This window comes from Populus trichocarpa, unplaced genomic scaffold, assembly GCF_000002775.5.
Source record: "Populus trichocarpa isolate Nisqually-1 unplaced genomic scaffold, P.trichocarpa_v4.1 scaffold_780, whole genome shotgun sequence".
NCBI lineage: Eukaryota > Viridiplantae > Streptophyta > Magnoliopsida > Malpighiales > Salicaceae > Populus > Populus trichocarpa.
This window is the reverse complement of record NW_026291146.1, coordinates 86,689-104,571: the sequence shown is the minus strand read 5'-3', so window position 1 is coordinate 104,571 and position 17,883 is coordinate 86,689. Positions and strand designations below refer to the sequence as shown.

At 35.0% G+C, this 17,883-nt stretch overlaps 2 protein-coding genes and 1 long non-coding RNA gene across 3 annotated transcripts; 2 read left to right on the top strand and 1 right to left on the bottom strand.

Moving 5' to 3' along the window:
* Positions 1–95: 95 nt before the first annotated feature.
* LOC127904870 (uncharacterized) lies at positions 96–1,123 on the top strand. Its single transcript, XR_008058289.1, has 2 exons — positions 96–256; positions 781–1,123. It is a non-coding gene; the product is annotated as an uncharacterized LOC127904870 (long non-coding RNA).
* Positions 1,124–2,851: 1,728 nt separating this feature from the next.
* On the top strand, positions 2,852–13,088 carry LOC127904869 (uncharacterized). The gene is made up of 5 exons (XM_052449890.1): positions 2,852–3,039; positions 3,227–3,831; positions 4,747–4,867; positions 11,344–11,403; positions 11,514–13,088. Exons 2-5 carry the CDS (start codon positions 3,380–3,382, stop codon positions 12,936–12,938), a joined length of 2,058 nt encoding a protein of 685 aa, XP_052305850.1. The 5' UTR covers positions 2,852–3,039; positions 3,227–3,379; the 3' UTR covers positions 12,939–13,088.
* Positions 13,089–14,220: 1,132 nt separating this feature from the next.
* Positions 14,221–17,507, bottom strand: LOC7459870 (uncharacterized). Its single transcript, XM_002324594.4, has 3 exons — positions 16,950–17,507; positions 16,472–16,656; positions 14,221–14,930 (listed from the first exon to the last, which is right to left on the bottom strand). Exons 1-3 carry the CDS (start codon positions 17,389–17,391, stop codon positions 14,448–14,450), a joined length of 1,110 nt encoding a protein of 369 aa, XP_002324630.1. The 5' UTR covers positions 17,392–17,507; the 3' UTR covers positions 14,221–14,447.
* Between the last annotated feature and the right edge of the window lie 376 nt (positions 17,508–17,883).

The following is a 17,883-nucleotide window of genomic DNA, read 5'->3' as shown; positions in this document are numbered from 1 at the left end:
TTCTTTGTCAAATGGTTTTTGATCAATTTGAAAAATCATATGTATGTTGCGCTTAACACATTGCTGAGCACGGGATGGGATATTATCTGCAGGTAAGGAGTGTCATGATCGACAACATTGACAAAGTGTTGCAGAGGGGAGATCGGCTGGCGCTGCTAGTTGAAAAAACTTCCACATTGCAAGGAAATACAATTCGCTTTCGGCGACAGACTCAGCGTTTCAGAAATACACAGTGGTGGAGAAATTTCAAGCTCAAGTAAGTTAATCAGCTAGATAAAAACATGAATGTTCTTGCATAATTGGACTTGTTCATGGAAATAGACTTTGTACTTGCTTCGGATGTGCATTTGTTGACCATGTTGTGCTTAAGAAGGAATGGAATTTGCACAAGGACAACCTGGGTTTCACACTGGACTCAAGTTATCTGCAGATTACTAGTTCTCATGGTAGACAAATGGAGGACATGTTTTCTCTGTCCCGAGATTACAAAACTCTACCTAAGAGATGTCGTGTTTTATCATCCATGTAAATTCAAGATAACTCTAGTACATATCATCTAGGTGGGATTAGAACAACGCCCTGCTTCCTTCAAAACGTTTCAAGCTTGACCAAATTATGACAATGTCCTTTGTAACTAGACCTTACTGTGGCATTGGTCCATTTACAACATCTGCTTCATTCATTTTCATCAAAGGTATATTATACATGTAAGCAAAGTTGCCTGAATTATGTGCTATCGGAAGCATGAAAGAGTTATGCTATTTTCATTTTGTCTTGCAGGGCTACATTGATACTATTTCTCTTGATTTTCATTTATACTGTACTCGCATTGTTTTGTCACGGCCCTTCACTTCATTCCTGCTTGAAGTAGAAACGCACAAGATCAGCTGCTGCTGCTGCTGGATGGCTTATTATTACATATTCATGGGTTTGTCCTACTTCTTTCACTTTGTAATTCTTTTATTCAAATGAAATTCAGTGTTGTAATTTTCGAGCAATCCTCAGGAGATTCAAATCTCTTGTACATGTACAAAGGATTCAAAAGAAATCCTGACACATAAGTAAGCGTGCATGTACTCTGTTACTCTGTTCCAACATTTTAATGCAGGGAGTTGAACTGAAATGATCTACCATTGTAGCTATTCTACCCATGGCTAAAATATAATGGTTTTCCTAGACAACCAAGGAAATTCAATCTTTTTCTTGAATACAAATTCAAAATAATAACATGATGACAAGTCAACAAATGTGTCGATATTATTCAAATCAAACTCATTTATAAATTTCATTTCAACTTATAATCACATTAATTAGATCAGGATTCATCGGTATTTCTTAAACAATTTTATTTTTTTTGTTAGTCAAAGCCCGTTTTTACTTGCAACGGGCGGCCTTGGAGAGGATCTGGAAACTAGTATTGGACGCAAGCGCAAGGCCTTTATATGTGTGTCTAGCGCCCAGCTCCTTGCACCTACCCTGCACCCCGCGTCCTAGGCACCACGTTTGAGCCCAGGCACTAGGCTTGTGCTTGATGCTCGTGGGCTGGGGCAGCTCGCCTGAACCCAAGCATTAGGCACTTGCCTAGCGCCCACGGGCCTAGGTATCACACCTATTTCTTTAATGATTTTTTATCAAGCTTAATTTTTTTTTCTTTTGCTTGAATTACACTCAATATAAAATTTTAAATGTATAAAAATCTTCATGATCTATTTTTATTTTATTAATATTTATATAAGAGATATTTATGTCTTATTAATACACATACAAGAAATAAAAAAATATTTATTTCTTGTTAATGCTGTAAGTAAAAAATAATTCTTCAACCCCTCTACCAAAATAAAATGACAAGGTTCATGGATTGTAAATACCCCTTCAACTAAATAGATAAAATATTTACAATTTTTTCATTCTCTACATGTTATTTGCAGAGTCTCTCTCACAAATATTATTGTATTATCTGTCTATAAATATACTTATTTAAGCATTTAAGAGTTTTCTAATTTATCAAAAACGATCTTTTACAGGTATGACTTTCAACATAAAGTTACCCACTCATCCTAGTTAAGAAGAATGAATCAAATTACACGAATTAAGTGATTAATCAATTATCCAACTAAAAAAATCTTATTTATAAGCTCTTTAGATTTTAGAATATCATCAAATATTTAATTTATTTATGTAAGTTTATCTAACACAAAAGATTGATCCATTCTTATTAAAAAAAAATGAAATCAAAGAATAATGAAAAATCTTGTGGTGCTGATAGAGTTATTAGTTGTATATTATTAGCTATTTTCCAAGCTTATTTTGAAAAATAAAATATATACAAAAAGAAAATAAAATATAAAATTTATGATCCATAAAAATATTCTAAATTAAGATTTCTCTCTCTTAATTATTTGTATCTCTTTGTTTCTTAGAAGTGAGTCTAGAAAATAATTTCAATCCAAATCAGAATTTTCACGACTAAAAGAAAATCCAAAGCATCATTGAGCAGGTAAGAAATCATAGTTATAATATTCAATAGTTAAGTTGATCTTTGGATCAACATATTAATCCAGGCTATATTTAAAAAAAAATTAAAAACAAAAAAACAGAAAAAAAAAACATCGTTCTTTCAAAGTTTTGGTCTAAAGACTGGTATGAAGTAAATTATGGCCGGTCCATGCTCTAAATCAACAAGATACCGAATTGACCCGCGAGTTGGGCTGAGCAGGTTTTATAACACTAGAAGAAACGCCATCGTCTAGCTAAAAGAGAGGAAAGGCCCGCAATTGTAGCAGCATATCCTTTACGAAAGGCGACGTGTCGGTTCCATGACAAAATATCTTGAATACACAAGTGACACGTTTTCCAGTTGATTAGATTGAGCTGACCGCACCAGCGCTAACGATCCTCCTCCTCCCCCGCCTCTTATCCACTGACTGACAAACCCTAATAATTTAAAAATAATAAATAATAAATAATAAATAAAGCTCCCAACAGTAATGCTAAATTGTATGGCACTGTCTCAGACTCCCGATTTCAATACTTGAGGAGGTAAACACTTCTAAACCATAATTTAGAAAGAAAAAAAAAAGAAGCAATTTTTACGTGCTTTTTTTTATTAATTAATTTATGTTTACACTTCTAAATTGTGATTTTTGTTTATATTAATTTTATTTTTTGATTTATTTAGTGATTTATGTTTGATTGGGCATTGATTGAGTTTGTTGTTTTGGATCAGGTTTTTGTAATGGCGAGATGTCAGAGAGAGTTTTCAAGGTTGTTAGGAATATTTTTTTTTTTAAGTGAAGGGTTACGGAGGGTTGAGGTTGGGATAAGGTATTAAGGTCTCCTTTCTGAAGGGTTTTTGAACACTTGTGTGAAGAAGAGAAAAATGTTGCAGCCTGTGGAATTTGAAGGGAGTAATGATAATAATGTGACTGGCTTGTTGAGAAAGAGAAAGCTGGAGCGTGGCACAGGATGTATTGAAAACAATAGGCCATTTCAGAGTAATGTTCAATGTGCTGGTGTTGGTTCTTTGGCTGTTGGCTGCCAAGATAATTTTGGAGAAAGGAATCGGGTTCATGGGGATGGGGATGTGACAATTGGGAAGGAAACAGGAGTGGTTGTTGGAAAATCAGGACATTCTTTGGTGGAGATGAGTCCTAAAACCGGTGGTAGTTATGTTAATGTCGTGGTTGAAGGTGGTCGGAGAAATGGATCACCGGTTGATGAAATTAAGTCACATGTTGGGAAGTTAGCTTCAATAGTTGCTCAGAAGCTCTGGGATGGATCCCTTCAGCTAAATTCCTCTGTAACTGTGTCCCTTGTTGCCTTCTTTCAAAGGTTTTCTTCACTACTTACTATAATTTTACTACGGATGGTTCAATTAGTTGGTCAGTTTTTTCCATGAAGATGAATTTTAATTTTTTTTTTTTTTGCATGCACCATTTTGTATTTTGTAATGAATCGTGTCTATGCATGTATTATATGTATGTGCCATCTTTGTTTGTTGTTTCCCAGTTGTAAGGATTACAATGCTTCACACCTCCAAAACCACTCGTCTCAAAGCCCCTGATATAAAGGCATAGAGGTGATGAATGCCATTACCATGTGCTCTATACACATCACTACATTCTGCTATTTCATATCAGCTTTAGTAGCAACAATTGCAATCACATTTGGACATTCAATCTCCATAGTGATTTGTAACTTCATATTCCAAGCTTACATGCAATGAAACAGAAAACTTGTGAGAAAAAAAGAAATTTCCACTGTGCTCTTGACTGTCATTGATTTTACATAATAAAATTACTACAGCTGTTCTTTAGCTAGGTGCTTTGTTTAGAGAAAAAAATACACTCTAATGCCATTAGAAATATCCCTTCTATTGTCTTCAGAAGGGAAGGAAGAAACAGACAAGAGAGAGAGAGGGAGAGAGACACTGACCTTTAGCAATGTCTCCACTCTGAACCCTTTTTCTTTTTAACATACATTGACGCTGATTGTTTTTCCTCACTATCAATTCCTATCTAATCTTTACTGGCCATTTCAAACTTCATACTGACAGCTTGTTTTCTTCCCACTTTATAAACTTGGTATCACAGTAAGACATTGTTTTCATTATTTAGTACTTCTTTTCAACCTAATTCTGTGTAGAATCTTATCAGTTGCTTGGGCACTCACACTCTGTATATGTGAAGGACAGAATTGTGAAAAATCCTTGTTGTTCACCTCCACCATAATGATTTTCTTATGTAGTGGTGAGAAGATGCCTGATCTCAAGTGGTCTGAATTTCTAGAAGTCAAAGGCAAAGTTAGACTAGAGGCATTTGAAAAATATGTTCAAGATCTTCCTCGATCACGCAATCGAGGGTTGATGGTAAGAAACCATTTTTTCTACATGTCATTATTGAATAGACAACTAGATTTTACAACTTTATTAACTATACTGCTTATATAAGTGATGTTTTAAGTGAATATCTACATGGCATGATTACAAGTGGCCTTATAGAGGGTTTCATTTACCTAGTTGATTAAAGTCTTTTTAGTGCTTGCTATCTGTTATTGTGGAAGAATAATTGCACAAGTTGAGCCGTTTCATAATGGTGGGAAATAATTTCTAATGCCATATTGTTTTAGTCTTTATTTGGGTATCATCTTAGGTTGCTTTTTTCTTGATAATGTTATAGGAAGAAAAGAAAACCTGGAAATGCTGGAGAAGATGCATTTGGTTGTGAAAATATTTAACAAGCAAAATGAAAAGTCTAAACAAGGAAAACCATAAAATAACTATATGAGCTGTGTTATACATCAAAAACAGAAAGAGAGTGAAGCTATGTGAACGGAGAAGAAAACATGAAAGAACCTTTTTCCTCTGCTTCTCAAAATAAGCTAGTCAGTTCATATCAAACTCCACCAGTATGCCTCTTTCTTTTTCTTTTTTCTTTTTTGTCTTCCAGCATGTTGCCTCTCTGATAAGATGTCTGGACCATTTCAAATCCTTCAATTTTATTTTTGTCATGTAAATGATCCATGCATGACAATTATACCTTGAACACTCTTCCTTATGCATTTTCCCTTATGCTTCTAGTTGAGTAATACCTTGAACTTGACTTGTAGGAACTTTGGTACTGCCTTGCAACACTCGAACTCAATTTTCTTTTTCATTAGCTAGTTCCCGTGGTTCTCTTCTTGCGAGGACTTCATGTCTGGTCCTATACACCACACTAGCATATGTTTTCTTTTCTTTTTTTGGAAAAAAACTAAAACAAGATCTTAAGTTTCACTTCTAGAAGTGTATTACTTGCAAATCTATTAAATGTTGTGTCAGATACATGGGTTCATAATGATGAGTGAGGCAACCACACGTGTTAGGTACTTGTATGGAATAAGCCAAAACCAAGGCGTCAATGCCACATGAAACTTGAACTAGTTCTTATTCTAACAATTAATTTTGTACTTCTTTCCCATGGTCTGTCCATCACCAACTAATTACCTTTTTCAATTGCACTACTACACAACTATCATCATCTCCTACCTAATCCTAAAAACTAACACAGTGTTTAGACGCACTTCCTAACAGCTGAAAGACTTTACTAGCTGTTCTGCTACAATTCAAATGTACTTTAAGGTTAAGAGATAGTGGAGGAATTCCTAGATATCTTCACCGACTCCAATAAGAGGAAGCACAAAGAGGTTATTAATAAAGTAAACCTTTTCCTAATATGAAGAACCCTTAAAAAATCTTCACCACTGACTTTTTAGGCAAGTGCACTGCCAAACAGGCCCTCTTGTCTGGCAGATTTCATCCTTAGCTGCTTAAATGTAAACTAGTTGGTAGAAACATGAGCATTTTGACACATCTTTTCTTTAGTTCAGTAAGTCATATTTTGGAGAGATTAAGAACCAAAAAATGAAAAAGAAAGAAAGGAAAAGATTTCTACAGGCATCGACTAAATGAAGGATGAACCTATTGCTACAACATTCAAATGTTTTGTTAAAGGTGCAACAAGATACATAAACAATGATGACGTTGATGTATCTCATGCTTTGGTTCGCCAACTGCATGGTTTCATGGAAATGATGGAAAGAGAGATGATAGGTACTCTACATTACAATGTCAAAATCCCACCAAACCTAACCATATTGTAAATGAACAGATATAATTAACCAAATACTGAATTTCGTATGGGTCTTGTGGATTCATTGATAGTTCATTTATAGCAAAAGACACCCAGGGGCCTGGACATATGTGCCTTATATATATATATTCCTGTATATTTTGAAACAGATATTAGCTACTTAGTGGAGAGAGTGATTAGTGCAGTTAGAGAGGAGGGAGGTTATTGGGAGAAATATCAGTGGTGACCCTTACTGGGGAGCATTTGAGAGTTAAGACTGTGAGGTCCTTATTGGTTTAGAGACAGAGATGTTGCATCGTGGTAAAGCTTGATGAAGACTTGAGTTTGGTTCAAATCGGAATACTTTAATAGCTCTACCAAAGTTTTATCTCCTTTTTTGGAAACTTTGGATGAAAACTCTGAAGAATCTTCCTTTGGTTTGGGTGAACTCGGACACATTAGAGACAATCTTCTGTTTCTTGCTGTCCTAACATATTGTCGAATCAATTCATAACTATACATGCCATTCATTAGAGACATCTGTTATTTGTTGCTATCCTTTTTGCAGCATGTTGCTATCTTTTGCTATATTATCTGCCTTTCTGATTGCATGACCATCACCATTTCCTGCACAATCTTCTGCAAGTCCTCTGGTTTTACTTGAGTTATCTTACCTTGTTGTTCTAAGTTATATAATTGCTGAATACTAATTAGAATTATCTGAAGGTTCATGCTCCACTGCATCAAGAAGGCAGTGATGAAGGGTTGAATTGATATTTTAGAACAAATTAATTTACAGAGATTAAATAATTCAGGACATTTTGACATTATTCTATGTTAGGCCATGCTTTTCTCTTGTTCCCTTGGCATTTAGATGGGACTGAGGTAAATTCTGGGTTTGAAAGTTGCCTAGTAAAAAACACTGCTCTTTTGCATGGTAAAAAACACTTCTCTTATAGCCCAAATGCAGAGTTTGCACCTACACAGTAAGCTTTGGCTGGAATATGGATGCCCAGGGAAACACACCCACAAGGTGAAATGGGCAGATTTATGCAACGACCTGTTAAAACATCGTTGAGATTTGGCAACTTTGACCAACTGCTTCTGGCTAATGAGGAATCAAATATTTTATATGGATTAAGACAAAGAAAAGTAACTAATTCCAGGGTCACTTTGGAAAGTTACAGATCGCCTTTACGTATTTTAAATCTTTAAGAGAAGCTGAGATGGCAGGGTGAGAGTCAAAATCAATAATTGAAAATTGAAACTTATAAAATAACAAGTAAAATACTAAAATCTTAGTTAAAAGTCATAAAAGAAAAAAAATAATGTCTGACAAGTAGTATATAGGCAAAGCGTAGCTCAGATCAATGTTGTCAAACTCCCTCGTAATTCTTATTCCATTGTTGGGAGCGAACAAAAATTAATGGAGTTTAAATAAAGAAATTGAAAATAGGAGCAATTTCCTCGATCCAAAAAAGAAAAGAAAAACAAAATAAAATAAAAAGAAAAAAAAGGGCATTCTTCAGAATTTCAAGGTAATATTCGTAAATCCCACCAAAATTGCTTTTCTAGACTCCAGATATCTTGTTTCTAAAGAAGCCTATAACATATATGGTGAAGGGTTGTCACATTGCAAAACCAACGGATGTAGAAACGATACCTAAAAGAATGGCACCAAATCACTGATTGAACTTTTACCGGTTTCAAGTCAATGGCTAAAAGCTTGGCAATAATGACTTTTGGTCTAAAAATATCACACTAAACCCAGAGAAAAGAGTACTACAATTTGAGCTAACTTTTCCTCATCTATACCTAGACACCGCAGGCTCTTGTTGGGGGATGGATGCTTCCTCTCAGAGGGCATCATCGCTCATGAGCTCCATGCAGAAAGGAAAGCCTGCAACTCACACTATAAACTATTGAATATTAGAGTATCACCTTTCATTTTAAATGGGGCCCAAATCTCTTGGGTCAAAACTGGTTTTGACTAAAAATGATTAGTAATATGGACTGTGTCAAATATACTATAGTTACATCCAATGTGGCTATATAAAGATATGAATATGCTATGTAAATATTAACAGTATCAGATTTGTCCCAAAAGAGGGGGAAATATAAAGAACTGTAAAATGATACTTATTTACATGGTACTACACGCCAAAAGCTTGTGCACTTGTGATAACCAAAAAAAGGAGGAGGAAAATCCACATCAACTTGTTTATAAAAATGCAGGCAAGTTACTACCAAATCCTGTAAAATCATAAGAAATACTAAAAGGTGTTGGGGATTTATTGTGCGAAATGCATCGTAGATCCCTTCAGTAGATCCCTTCACAAGATACTGTGGACTCATGGTTCAAGTGTTTTTTTTTTCCGTTCCTTTTCTTTTTCTTTTTTATTTAGCTCTTATTGGATCAAATTGTAGTCCAATTTAGGCTAATTTGTTAGGGGAGGGTGAGATTGGAAGATATGGGATCAAAGTGAAAAAAAAACAAAGAAAATAGATGGTATTTTCAAACTTTGGGATGAAATACCTATTTTTCCCTTAAAAAAACCAAGAAATCATTCTGTTGGGGTAAATCAGTAATTTCACAATGGTTAATTTTTCATTCCAAAATTTAAAAGGGGCAATTATGTCTTTTTTTATAATGCACAATAAAAAGACTCAAATATAATTGGATTCAAAAAAATTTAAAGCTTATGTTCAGGGGTGTTTTTGTTCTTTTCATTTTTAATGAATAGTAAGATGACCTGCATGCCCTTGGAAGTGGATTTTTCATAGCTTATGTTCAGGGGCATTCCTATATATGCACTTGGATTTTTTTTTTTTTTGTAATTATCAGGTTGGTTTAGGGGCAATTGTGTAATTTAATATATACAAATATTATTAAAAAAAAGTTGTTAACGTGGGTGTTGCATGCGTCATCTCATTAAGGGCTATTCGGTTGTCAAACGTCGCCTTTCACGGCAGCGTTTGAATCGTCTTGGTGTCGCCTCCTCCGGGAGGTGACGCGTGTGGCCAAAGACCGCCTAGTTTGGTGCCGGTAACCTTTGTTTTCTTCTTATTCTCTCTCTCATCCTCAATTTCCATTCCTACACCTTCAAAGTCTCAAAGAAGCCTTTCAATTTTTATTCCCCTCGGATTTGGTCCGTGTTCTTTTTATTAATATTTGTTTTTTTAAAATAATTTATAAAATTAGAATTCTTTTTCAATCTCTTCACCTTTTAATTTTTTTATCTTTTAAATTTGGTCCTTATTTTTTTATTGTTATTTTTTTTATTTGAGATAATTTTTAAAATTGAATTTTTTTTATAATTTCATCTTACGTTTTTTTCCTATCAAATTTGATCCCTATTTTTTTATTGCTATATGTTTCACTTTAACAATTTTTTTTAAATTTTTTTTGTTCAACCTTAAACATTAAATTGGTTTGGAATTAAGTTTCTTGATTGAGTATAGGTTTAAGATTTCATGAGTTACGAGCTTTAGAAATTAACCCATGTTTAGAAAATTTTTCCAGGTTATCTTGGTTTTTTAAAATTGATAAATTTTTTTCTTGATTTCATCTTTTAACATTAGATTGGTTTTTTTTTTTTTTAGTTTCGACATTCAACATTCAACATAGGGTTGTTTTATAATTAAACTTCCTAGTTTTTCTCAATTCACTTTCGACCTTTTTTCTTACTTTTTATTGGTACGAATAAATGTTTAATTGAATAAAATATTTATTCTAGGAAACAGAGTTATTAAACACGATTGAGTATATGACCATGTTGCCAAGTCAAATATCTTAATCTTAGTTATTTCTTGATCAAATATCGATTTAATTAATTGGATGTGCGTATAAGCATTTTGATTTATGATTGAATTTTTTTTTTATATCCAAAAACACATTGAAAAAGCCTGTATATTAAATTTTTTTACTGAAAAAAATTACCTAACTCGCGGTGAAGCACAGGTCAAATAGTTAGCTTAAGCTATTCAATGTCCCTGAAATGCTAAACAAAAATTGAGGTGTTGGAATCATAAAGATTATTATTATTCATGAAAAGATAAAACTACTGATAAACCTTTCAGAACCTAATCATGGAGTTGTTGGTGTATGGATTAAATATGTTAATAACAACTGTCAAAATTTTTAGAGATTGTAAACTTCTGGATAATTTTGAAGAGTATTGTTTTACTCTGGATATCTTGGGATGTTTAGGTTTGGGGAATGCTTTTGTTTGTTATGATGACTGGCCTTACACTGGATCCTTGTTGATGGGAACCCTACAGTGCCACTGGATTGAATCCCCACCACACAGCCATGTATGATGCTAGTATGTATAAATGAGAATAGAAACTGAAAATTCAGATCATTTACAATTGTACTTGCAAGTTCAATACGTGTTCTAGTTCAGCAAGGTGAGTCACAAGCTGAAACGTTGAGAGCTGGTTCTAAACAGTCTCCACTCTGGACTTCTGAGAAACTGTAATGTGGGAGGACAGCTGCTTATTTTGCAAACTGACTAGGCAGAGATACAAAAAAATTTGTAGTCTGCTTCAGAGAAAAAAAATTTAAACAGCTTGTGCAATGAAAATCATGCTTGTTGACGTATAAAGTGATTTCAGACCTGATAAGTATCAACTAAGTTTAAAATGCGCAATCCCCAGCCCATTTATAATTGTTGAAAGTTGCATATATTTGTTTCAAATGTAAAAACTAACAACTGCATGCGAATATCTTCAGGTAATCTCACTTCGCTGTAAAGAAGGGTCGTCTAAATCTGGACTGGCAGGCATGAAGGAGGTTAGTGGGTCTAAAATAAAGAGAATATTAATGTTATGGTATGAAGTGTTTAATGCATTAGAAGAATTTTTTATCAGTTGGTCTTCTCATGCTCTCGTCCACACCTACAGGTTGCAAAAGGATACAAGAAAGGGAAGAGGGTTGGGTTTGTACAGGTCTCTCAGGGTATTGATCTGTATGTGTGTCCTCGCAGTGATAGCATAATCACAATACTTGCTAAACATGGGTTCTTCAAGGGAATGGCTGCTGTTGAAGATAACCAAGACTCGTTGATTGGCTGTGTTGTATGGCGAAGAAATCAAGCATCTTCAAGTTCTGTTCTTGAGAAATCTGAGAGAAAGCACGGTTCCTTGTCTGAACAGCCTCTCAAGTCACCTTTAGACTCTTCAGTTGAAAGGGTAGATCATAAAGCTTTGTCTTGTTGCATCCAAGTTGGATCAAGAACAGATTGCACAACTCTTGATGGTGATGAAAATAACAATGTTGAGCACAAGGATATTGAGACTAAACAAGTACAGACTGAACTGCGTATCACTTCTTCCACCATCAATAATCTCTTGCTGACATCTACGATTCTCAGCAATTCACCATCCATGTTGAACGGACTTCAAACTTCTTCAACTCATGACTCTGCCTCTTATTTGCCTGCTATGGGAAAGTTATTGCAAGTCGGGCCACTTGTTATGAATAACTCAGAAGAGAAACCTAAAACATCAGAACTTTGTAAACATGGTTCACAGTTGTCAACTGACATCGCCAAAAAGCCACTGCATGCCCCATATGATGATGATCTTCCAGAATTTGACTTTGGAACTGCTTGTGGTATTTTACAAACTCCAACAAGCAAGCCGTTGCATGGGGTAATTGCTGACAACAAACTACCAGCTGAAGAACTTAAGAAAATCCTCGAGTCATTGCCCCAAATAACACCAACTGTACAGTCAATGCTGGTTTCCAATCAAAGGGAATTAAGAGATTTCAATCCTCCCAGGCTTCCTTTGGATACCCTTTTGAAGATGCCCGTGCAGAGGAAAATTTGTGTAGATGGTATGAACGTTCTCCCGCCCAATTTAGAAGAAAAGCGTATGCCTGTTACCACTACTTCAGCTCGCCCCTTGAAAAATCTTTTTGATGATGATGATGAGATGCCTGAATGGAGCCCACCAGACTTTGAGCTTCTCAGGCAACATGTTTCTGATACAACCAGGCCATCAACAACTTCTACTTACTCTAAAGTACGAAACTTGATTTTTGAAAGACTTCCTCCTGGCTGTCCTAATAACCTGCTCTCTTCTTCACCAAGATCCGCCTATGCTCGGTTTACTCCCCAGGCAGGCATCAGTGCATCTCATCAGCTGATGAGTCATAATGGGAGACCAGCACAGCCCAGTCTCTCCAGTGAATATACACTGCATGGTCCAAATTCATCGACAGTATTCAATCCTAACCCTCTTCCTCGTTCAGGACCACCTCGTGACCCATTTGATGCCAAGCTTCCAGTCCACCATGGTGGTTGGAATCGTCGGAGGTGTTGATGGTTCATTAGTGTTGTAGACTAGGGAGTAAGTTAAAACACTGTACATATCCATCTTCAGATAGACAGAAACGCTGAAGAAATGCTGCTTTGATAGACATGTGAACCTGTATATAATCGGCAAGTGAATATTCAGAGTTATTCCTGGAAAGTTCAGTTTTATAATCTACTAATCAAGCTGTTTTTGGTTTTTAAGATGTTAGCAAGCATTCCTCAAAATGAAGCAAGTCCTTGACATCTCAGGGATCCAGTTTAAGGTCACTCTTTGACCATCCTGAGCATTGCAGTTGCTCCAGCAGGCAAGTGGTTATGCAGTAGGGTTTCTATTTATTAACTTGTTGGGCCATAAAATATGCTGGCAAAATGCCCCCAACATAAAATGCATGCTACAGGTGGTTTCAAATTAATTACTTGTGAGTAAAGAGATTTCCTATTAGCATTTATGATATAATTTCGCTGTGTTGCCAAAAATGAAATGAAAAACATGACTGAGCTGATTTAAGTCGCCAAAAACCCCAGGATTTATTCAAGCTTCATAAATAGTGCCCGAACAACGTTCAAATCGTCAAATTGGTGTGAGATAGCAGGAAAAGAAAGTTGTTCTTTGAAACTGTTTTATTATTATTATTATTATTTCAAATTAATATTTTTTGATATTTTCAGATCGTTTTGATGTATTAATATCAAAAATAAATTTTAAAAATAAAAAAAGTATTATTTCAATACATTTTTAAACAAAAAAATATTTAAAAACAATCCCTACTACAATACAAACAAGCTCTTCGTCTCCATGTTCGGAGAGAGTCTTTGTTACATGATCTCACTGTCTTAACATTCACCACCTTCACTGATCACTGCTGTGACTGTGACCCAAAAAAGAGTTGTGTTTTGTGTAGCCATCTGCTGTCGAGCTTGGAACCTCACAAAGTTAGTTGCATGCATGATTATTTGAGGAAATGTACGAGGAAGGAGATTTCAATGCTTTAATTACTCTTTTGCTGATCTGAACTGGAGATCTTCCACAACCCAGAATTTATATCCCACCAGAAATGCCATTCATTCCATGCAACCTAATACGATAAGATTGATTACAAGTTGATCTCTTGTCATTAACACAATATTAATCACAATCAGAAGTCTTAGGTTTATGCATGCACTTCTCTCAGATTAGAGCACACAATCCTAAATGGTTTGCATCAAATAACGCAACAAATGTTCAATAAGATAGTTGAGAAAATCCACTCAAGTTATGACCTAGAAAATTCCAGTTCTTCACTCAGGCATATAGAATAGCATAATAATACATTTGAATAAGACGTACTTATAATAACTTGAATATCAGTTAAGAACAAAGACATTTATGTAACAGGTTGGACTCCATAAGTATAGACACCAGAGGGGGGAAGAAAAAATGACGAAACTTATGTAACAGGTGGAATTCTGCAAGTGCAGAAACCACAGGTAAGAGGAAAAATGTAGAAACTTTACAATAAATCAGCTATCAAACAGGCTAATCATATTCATCAACTTTATGCCAGTCACTAGACTCAGCATCCGAATCTTTATCACGAGAAAATGACTGTCTTGCCTTAGGTGGACCACCCTGAGTGTCAGAACCTTCATTCAGTTGGATCCAATCACTGGATCCACTGGGTGAAGGAGCCCTAATGCTCCGTGCCTTCCTAGAAGCTGATAATCTTATTGAAAAATCACTATCATCATCCTCTAGATCACTGAATGACACATCCTGTTCATCTTCAAGCTTTTTATGGTTATCCATTGAAGTGCTATTGTCAATTTTCTCTTTTGAAAACTGTCTAGAATTCTCTTCATTAATTTTTAAGCCTTCAGTAGCATCTGCAATCTCAGTGATCTCTTCTTGAGATGTTGTAATCTCTCCTTGTGTACCACTCTTGGAATTCTTGGAGCTTTCCACCTTAACATTCCTCTTGTTTTGCAGCTTCTGCAAAAGTAAATTTCTTGTTTCAACTATCTGCAACAAGCCAACAGTTGATGTGAGAGTACATGGTAAGAAGAATGAAATACAAATGTCACTGCAAACAAAGGTCTGTTGCATCCTGCTCTAAACTGTGATCATTATTGGGATAATAAAGTTTTAGTTTATCAAGTGACAAAAAGGTAAGAAATGAGTCTCAAGTTTCATGCAGGACATGTTATCACATGAAAAAACCAAGCAATAGGCCGTTAATTCCCAATTAAGAGATATTTGAAGATTCAGTCTCCAAAATTTCCTTTGAAAAATCAATAATAACTAAATCAACAGTCCTTATCACTTGATACATATAACTACCACCGCACAATAGCTCACTTAGGATTAACAAGATCATTTTCCCAATATCTCAGATGTCCGAAACCTCAGAACTTCAAAACCAAATTCAGATGAAACACTTTGCTCTAGTGTCAAATTATATTACATCAATTTCATCGGAAAGTGCAGCAATGGTTTGTTTTCGATAAGGGAAAAATTAAGTGTACATATATTACTAAAATTTGAAGACCTTACACTTTTGTATTCCCAGGGGTGAGTTTTGTATAAGAGAGCATGATTACCAATTACTCACAGATACGTTTCATTCTGCATATTCGCAGAATTGTTAAAAAATAACCATCCCTTTCCCACCCCTCTTCTAAGATGAGAATTAAAAAGCATGCAAGTGCCATCATCCTCACATCTTTCAGTTCCGGTTCTCAATGTCAAGATTGAAGAGGATAATAATTCCTCAAGCATCTAGATGAGTAGATTGAATGCTATAATTTCGATTGCAACTTTACAAGAACATAAAAGAAAATCCAAGTAAGAAAAGACAGCTCACGGCAAGTTATAACAGATTATGATCCCATCAGATGACAGAAGTGAGTCACCTTCTCAAAACTTTTCAACAGCAAGGAGATCAATTTTTTACACACGAAATATCAGAAACCAATTAACCTCCAAAGTAATGGCATGTAAATTGCAGCTATGCAAAATGTTTTACTAACTGGTATATTATCTGCTTAAGCTTGCTAGATGCCTACCACTAGAAGATCAACCAATGCCTCCCCTTCCCTGAGACATATCACACTGCCAGTAAATTTGAGGGATGAGATTAATAATGCAACAAAAAATAGCAGTGTATACTACCCCTTCAACCTCTGCTCAACAACAAGTACAGAAGTAACAGACACCAATTCTGGTTTCACCAGCTTTGTGGCTCGAAATAATTGCACTTCAAAATGGTGCACAATGTGTTATCTACTAATACAATATCTACCTATGCTCACCGGAAGCTTTAACATGCACTCAGACTATGCTCAGTTGAGAAAAACCATAAAGCAGCAAAACTAGTATCACGAAGTACCCTTCGGCTAGAACAACAATAATAACAAAACCCCATTATAATTTCACTACTATTGCAACTAAATTGACCTGAAAACTACTCTTTTTTTATTGTTTCAAGGACTTAATGCCACAGGAAAAACAAACTTATACATAAAATGAACAAAACATAAATCATATCAACACAGAAATGTTACCTGGGGAGTCGATAGAACCTCGAAATCATGTTCATTCAATCTCGGAATCAACAATATAAAATAAACCATCCAAAATCGGCCATCCCCCATTTCACTCCGAAGATTATTTCTAAGTTGTGCCAAACTAGGAACAAAATGTTCAACATTCAACACATGTTCTCTTTGAGCATCAGTCATTCTAAAATCTGCAAGATACAAAAATTCCTAATTCATCTTCACCCAAAATTAAAATATCATTCACATATAATAAATGATTTTCGCAATTCAAAATCCTGCAATTCGTATAAAATCTATAATAACTACATCAAATTTTACGCAAATTCAAAAGGGCAAGATTCCTATAAAATATTAAAATCTATAATAAATACATCAATTTGTTTTCCTTTCATATACAATTTTTTTTACTTCGTAATTAAAAAATAATAACAAATATTCACTACTGTTTTTTTTATATATAAAAAACAAGGAAATAAATTACCGTTTTGGAGTGGTAAAGGAAAATCAATCCAGCATTCAGGTCTCAAAGAAATCTCCTTAACAAATCCAATCACTTCCTCATTAATCCCCGCCACGTCGTCACCATCACTGTTCTTACTGTTAATATCTTTAAATTGCAAGAAATTGGAAGTGAATTTAGAGAGACCAGATTTTAAACTGTCACCGATTTCAGCGAGATCGTTGCGAATCCCAAGGAGAGCTTGTGATGATTGAGAAGAAGAATCGAACGGTTGTGGTTTGGCTGCTTGGGTATTGGACGGCGGTGGAGGTGGAGGCGGAGCAAGGAAGTTAGCAACGCCACGTAATTGACGGCCGATGGAATCACCGATGACCAGCAGGTCGTCTTGAACTGATGGAGAAGGAGGGTGCGGTGGTGGTGAATCCGGATCGTTGGATTGCAGCGAATTGAAAAGCCAAGACATGATCTTTTTGTTTTTTTTTTAATGTTGTTAGAGACAGAGCATTTGAGTTGAAGGGTGAAGCTGTCTTGATGAGCTGGTGGTTCGTTCTAGTAGTTTTGCTTTTGCTATCTGATTTCGTGATTAGTTTTGATTGGGTAATGATTACAAGATTTTTACCTGGAGTTAAGAGTCGTGGAATTAATTAATCACTAATCTTAATTAAATTGTACTTAACTGGCTCATTTTTCAATCTATCATGTCTCTTTTCATTAATTATGTTTTGACCCTTTGAAATCGTGTGGTAAAAAGTCAATTTAGAATTGATTGGACGGTGGATTAACTTGTTATTTAATATTTAAAAAATCATTTTTAAAAAAAAAAACTCATAACAAATCATTTTAATCTATTTCCTTATAAAAAAAATTATAGATATAAATTAATCCAAATTAATTCATAAGATCTATGACTATACCATACACCGAGTCATATAATAACTAAATTTCTTATGAAAAG

Coding starts and splice junctions, on each gene's coding strand:
- LOC127904869 (XM_052449890.1), top strand. CDS start 3,380: ATGTTGCAGCCTGTGGAATTTGAAGGGAGTAATGATAATAATGTGACT. Junction 3,832..4,746: donor CTTGTTGCCTTCTTTCAAAG/GTTTTCTTCACT, acceptor TTTCTTATGTAG/TGGTGAGAAGATGCCTGATC. Junction 11,404..11,513: donor GACTGGCAGGCATGAAGGAG/GTTAGTGGGTCT, acceptor CCACACCTACAG/GTTGCAAAAGGATACAAGAA.
- LOC7459870 (XM_002324594.4), bottom strand. CDS start 17,391: ATGTCTTGGCTTTTCAATTCGCTGCAATCCAACGATCCGGATTCACCA. Junction 16,657..16,949: donor TCCTTTACCACTCCAAAACG/GTAATTTATTTC, acceptor TGTATCTTGCAG/ATTTTAGAATGACTGATGCT. Junction 14,931..16,471: donor AGGTTCTATCGACTCCCCAG/GTAACATTTCTG, acceptor GGCTTGTTGCAG/ATAGTTGAAACAAGAAATTT.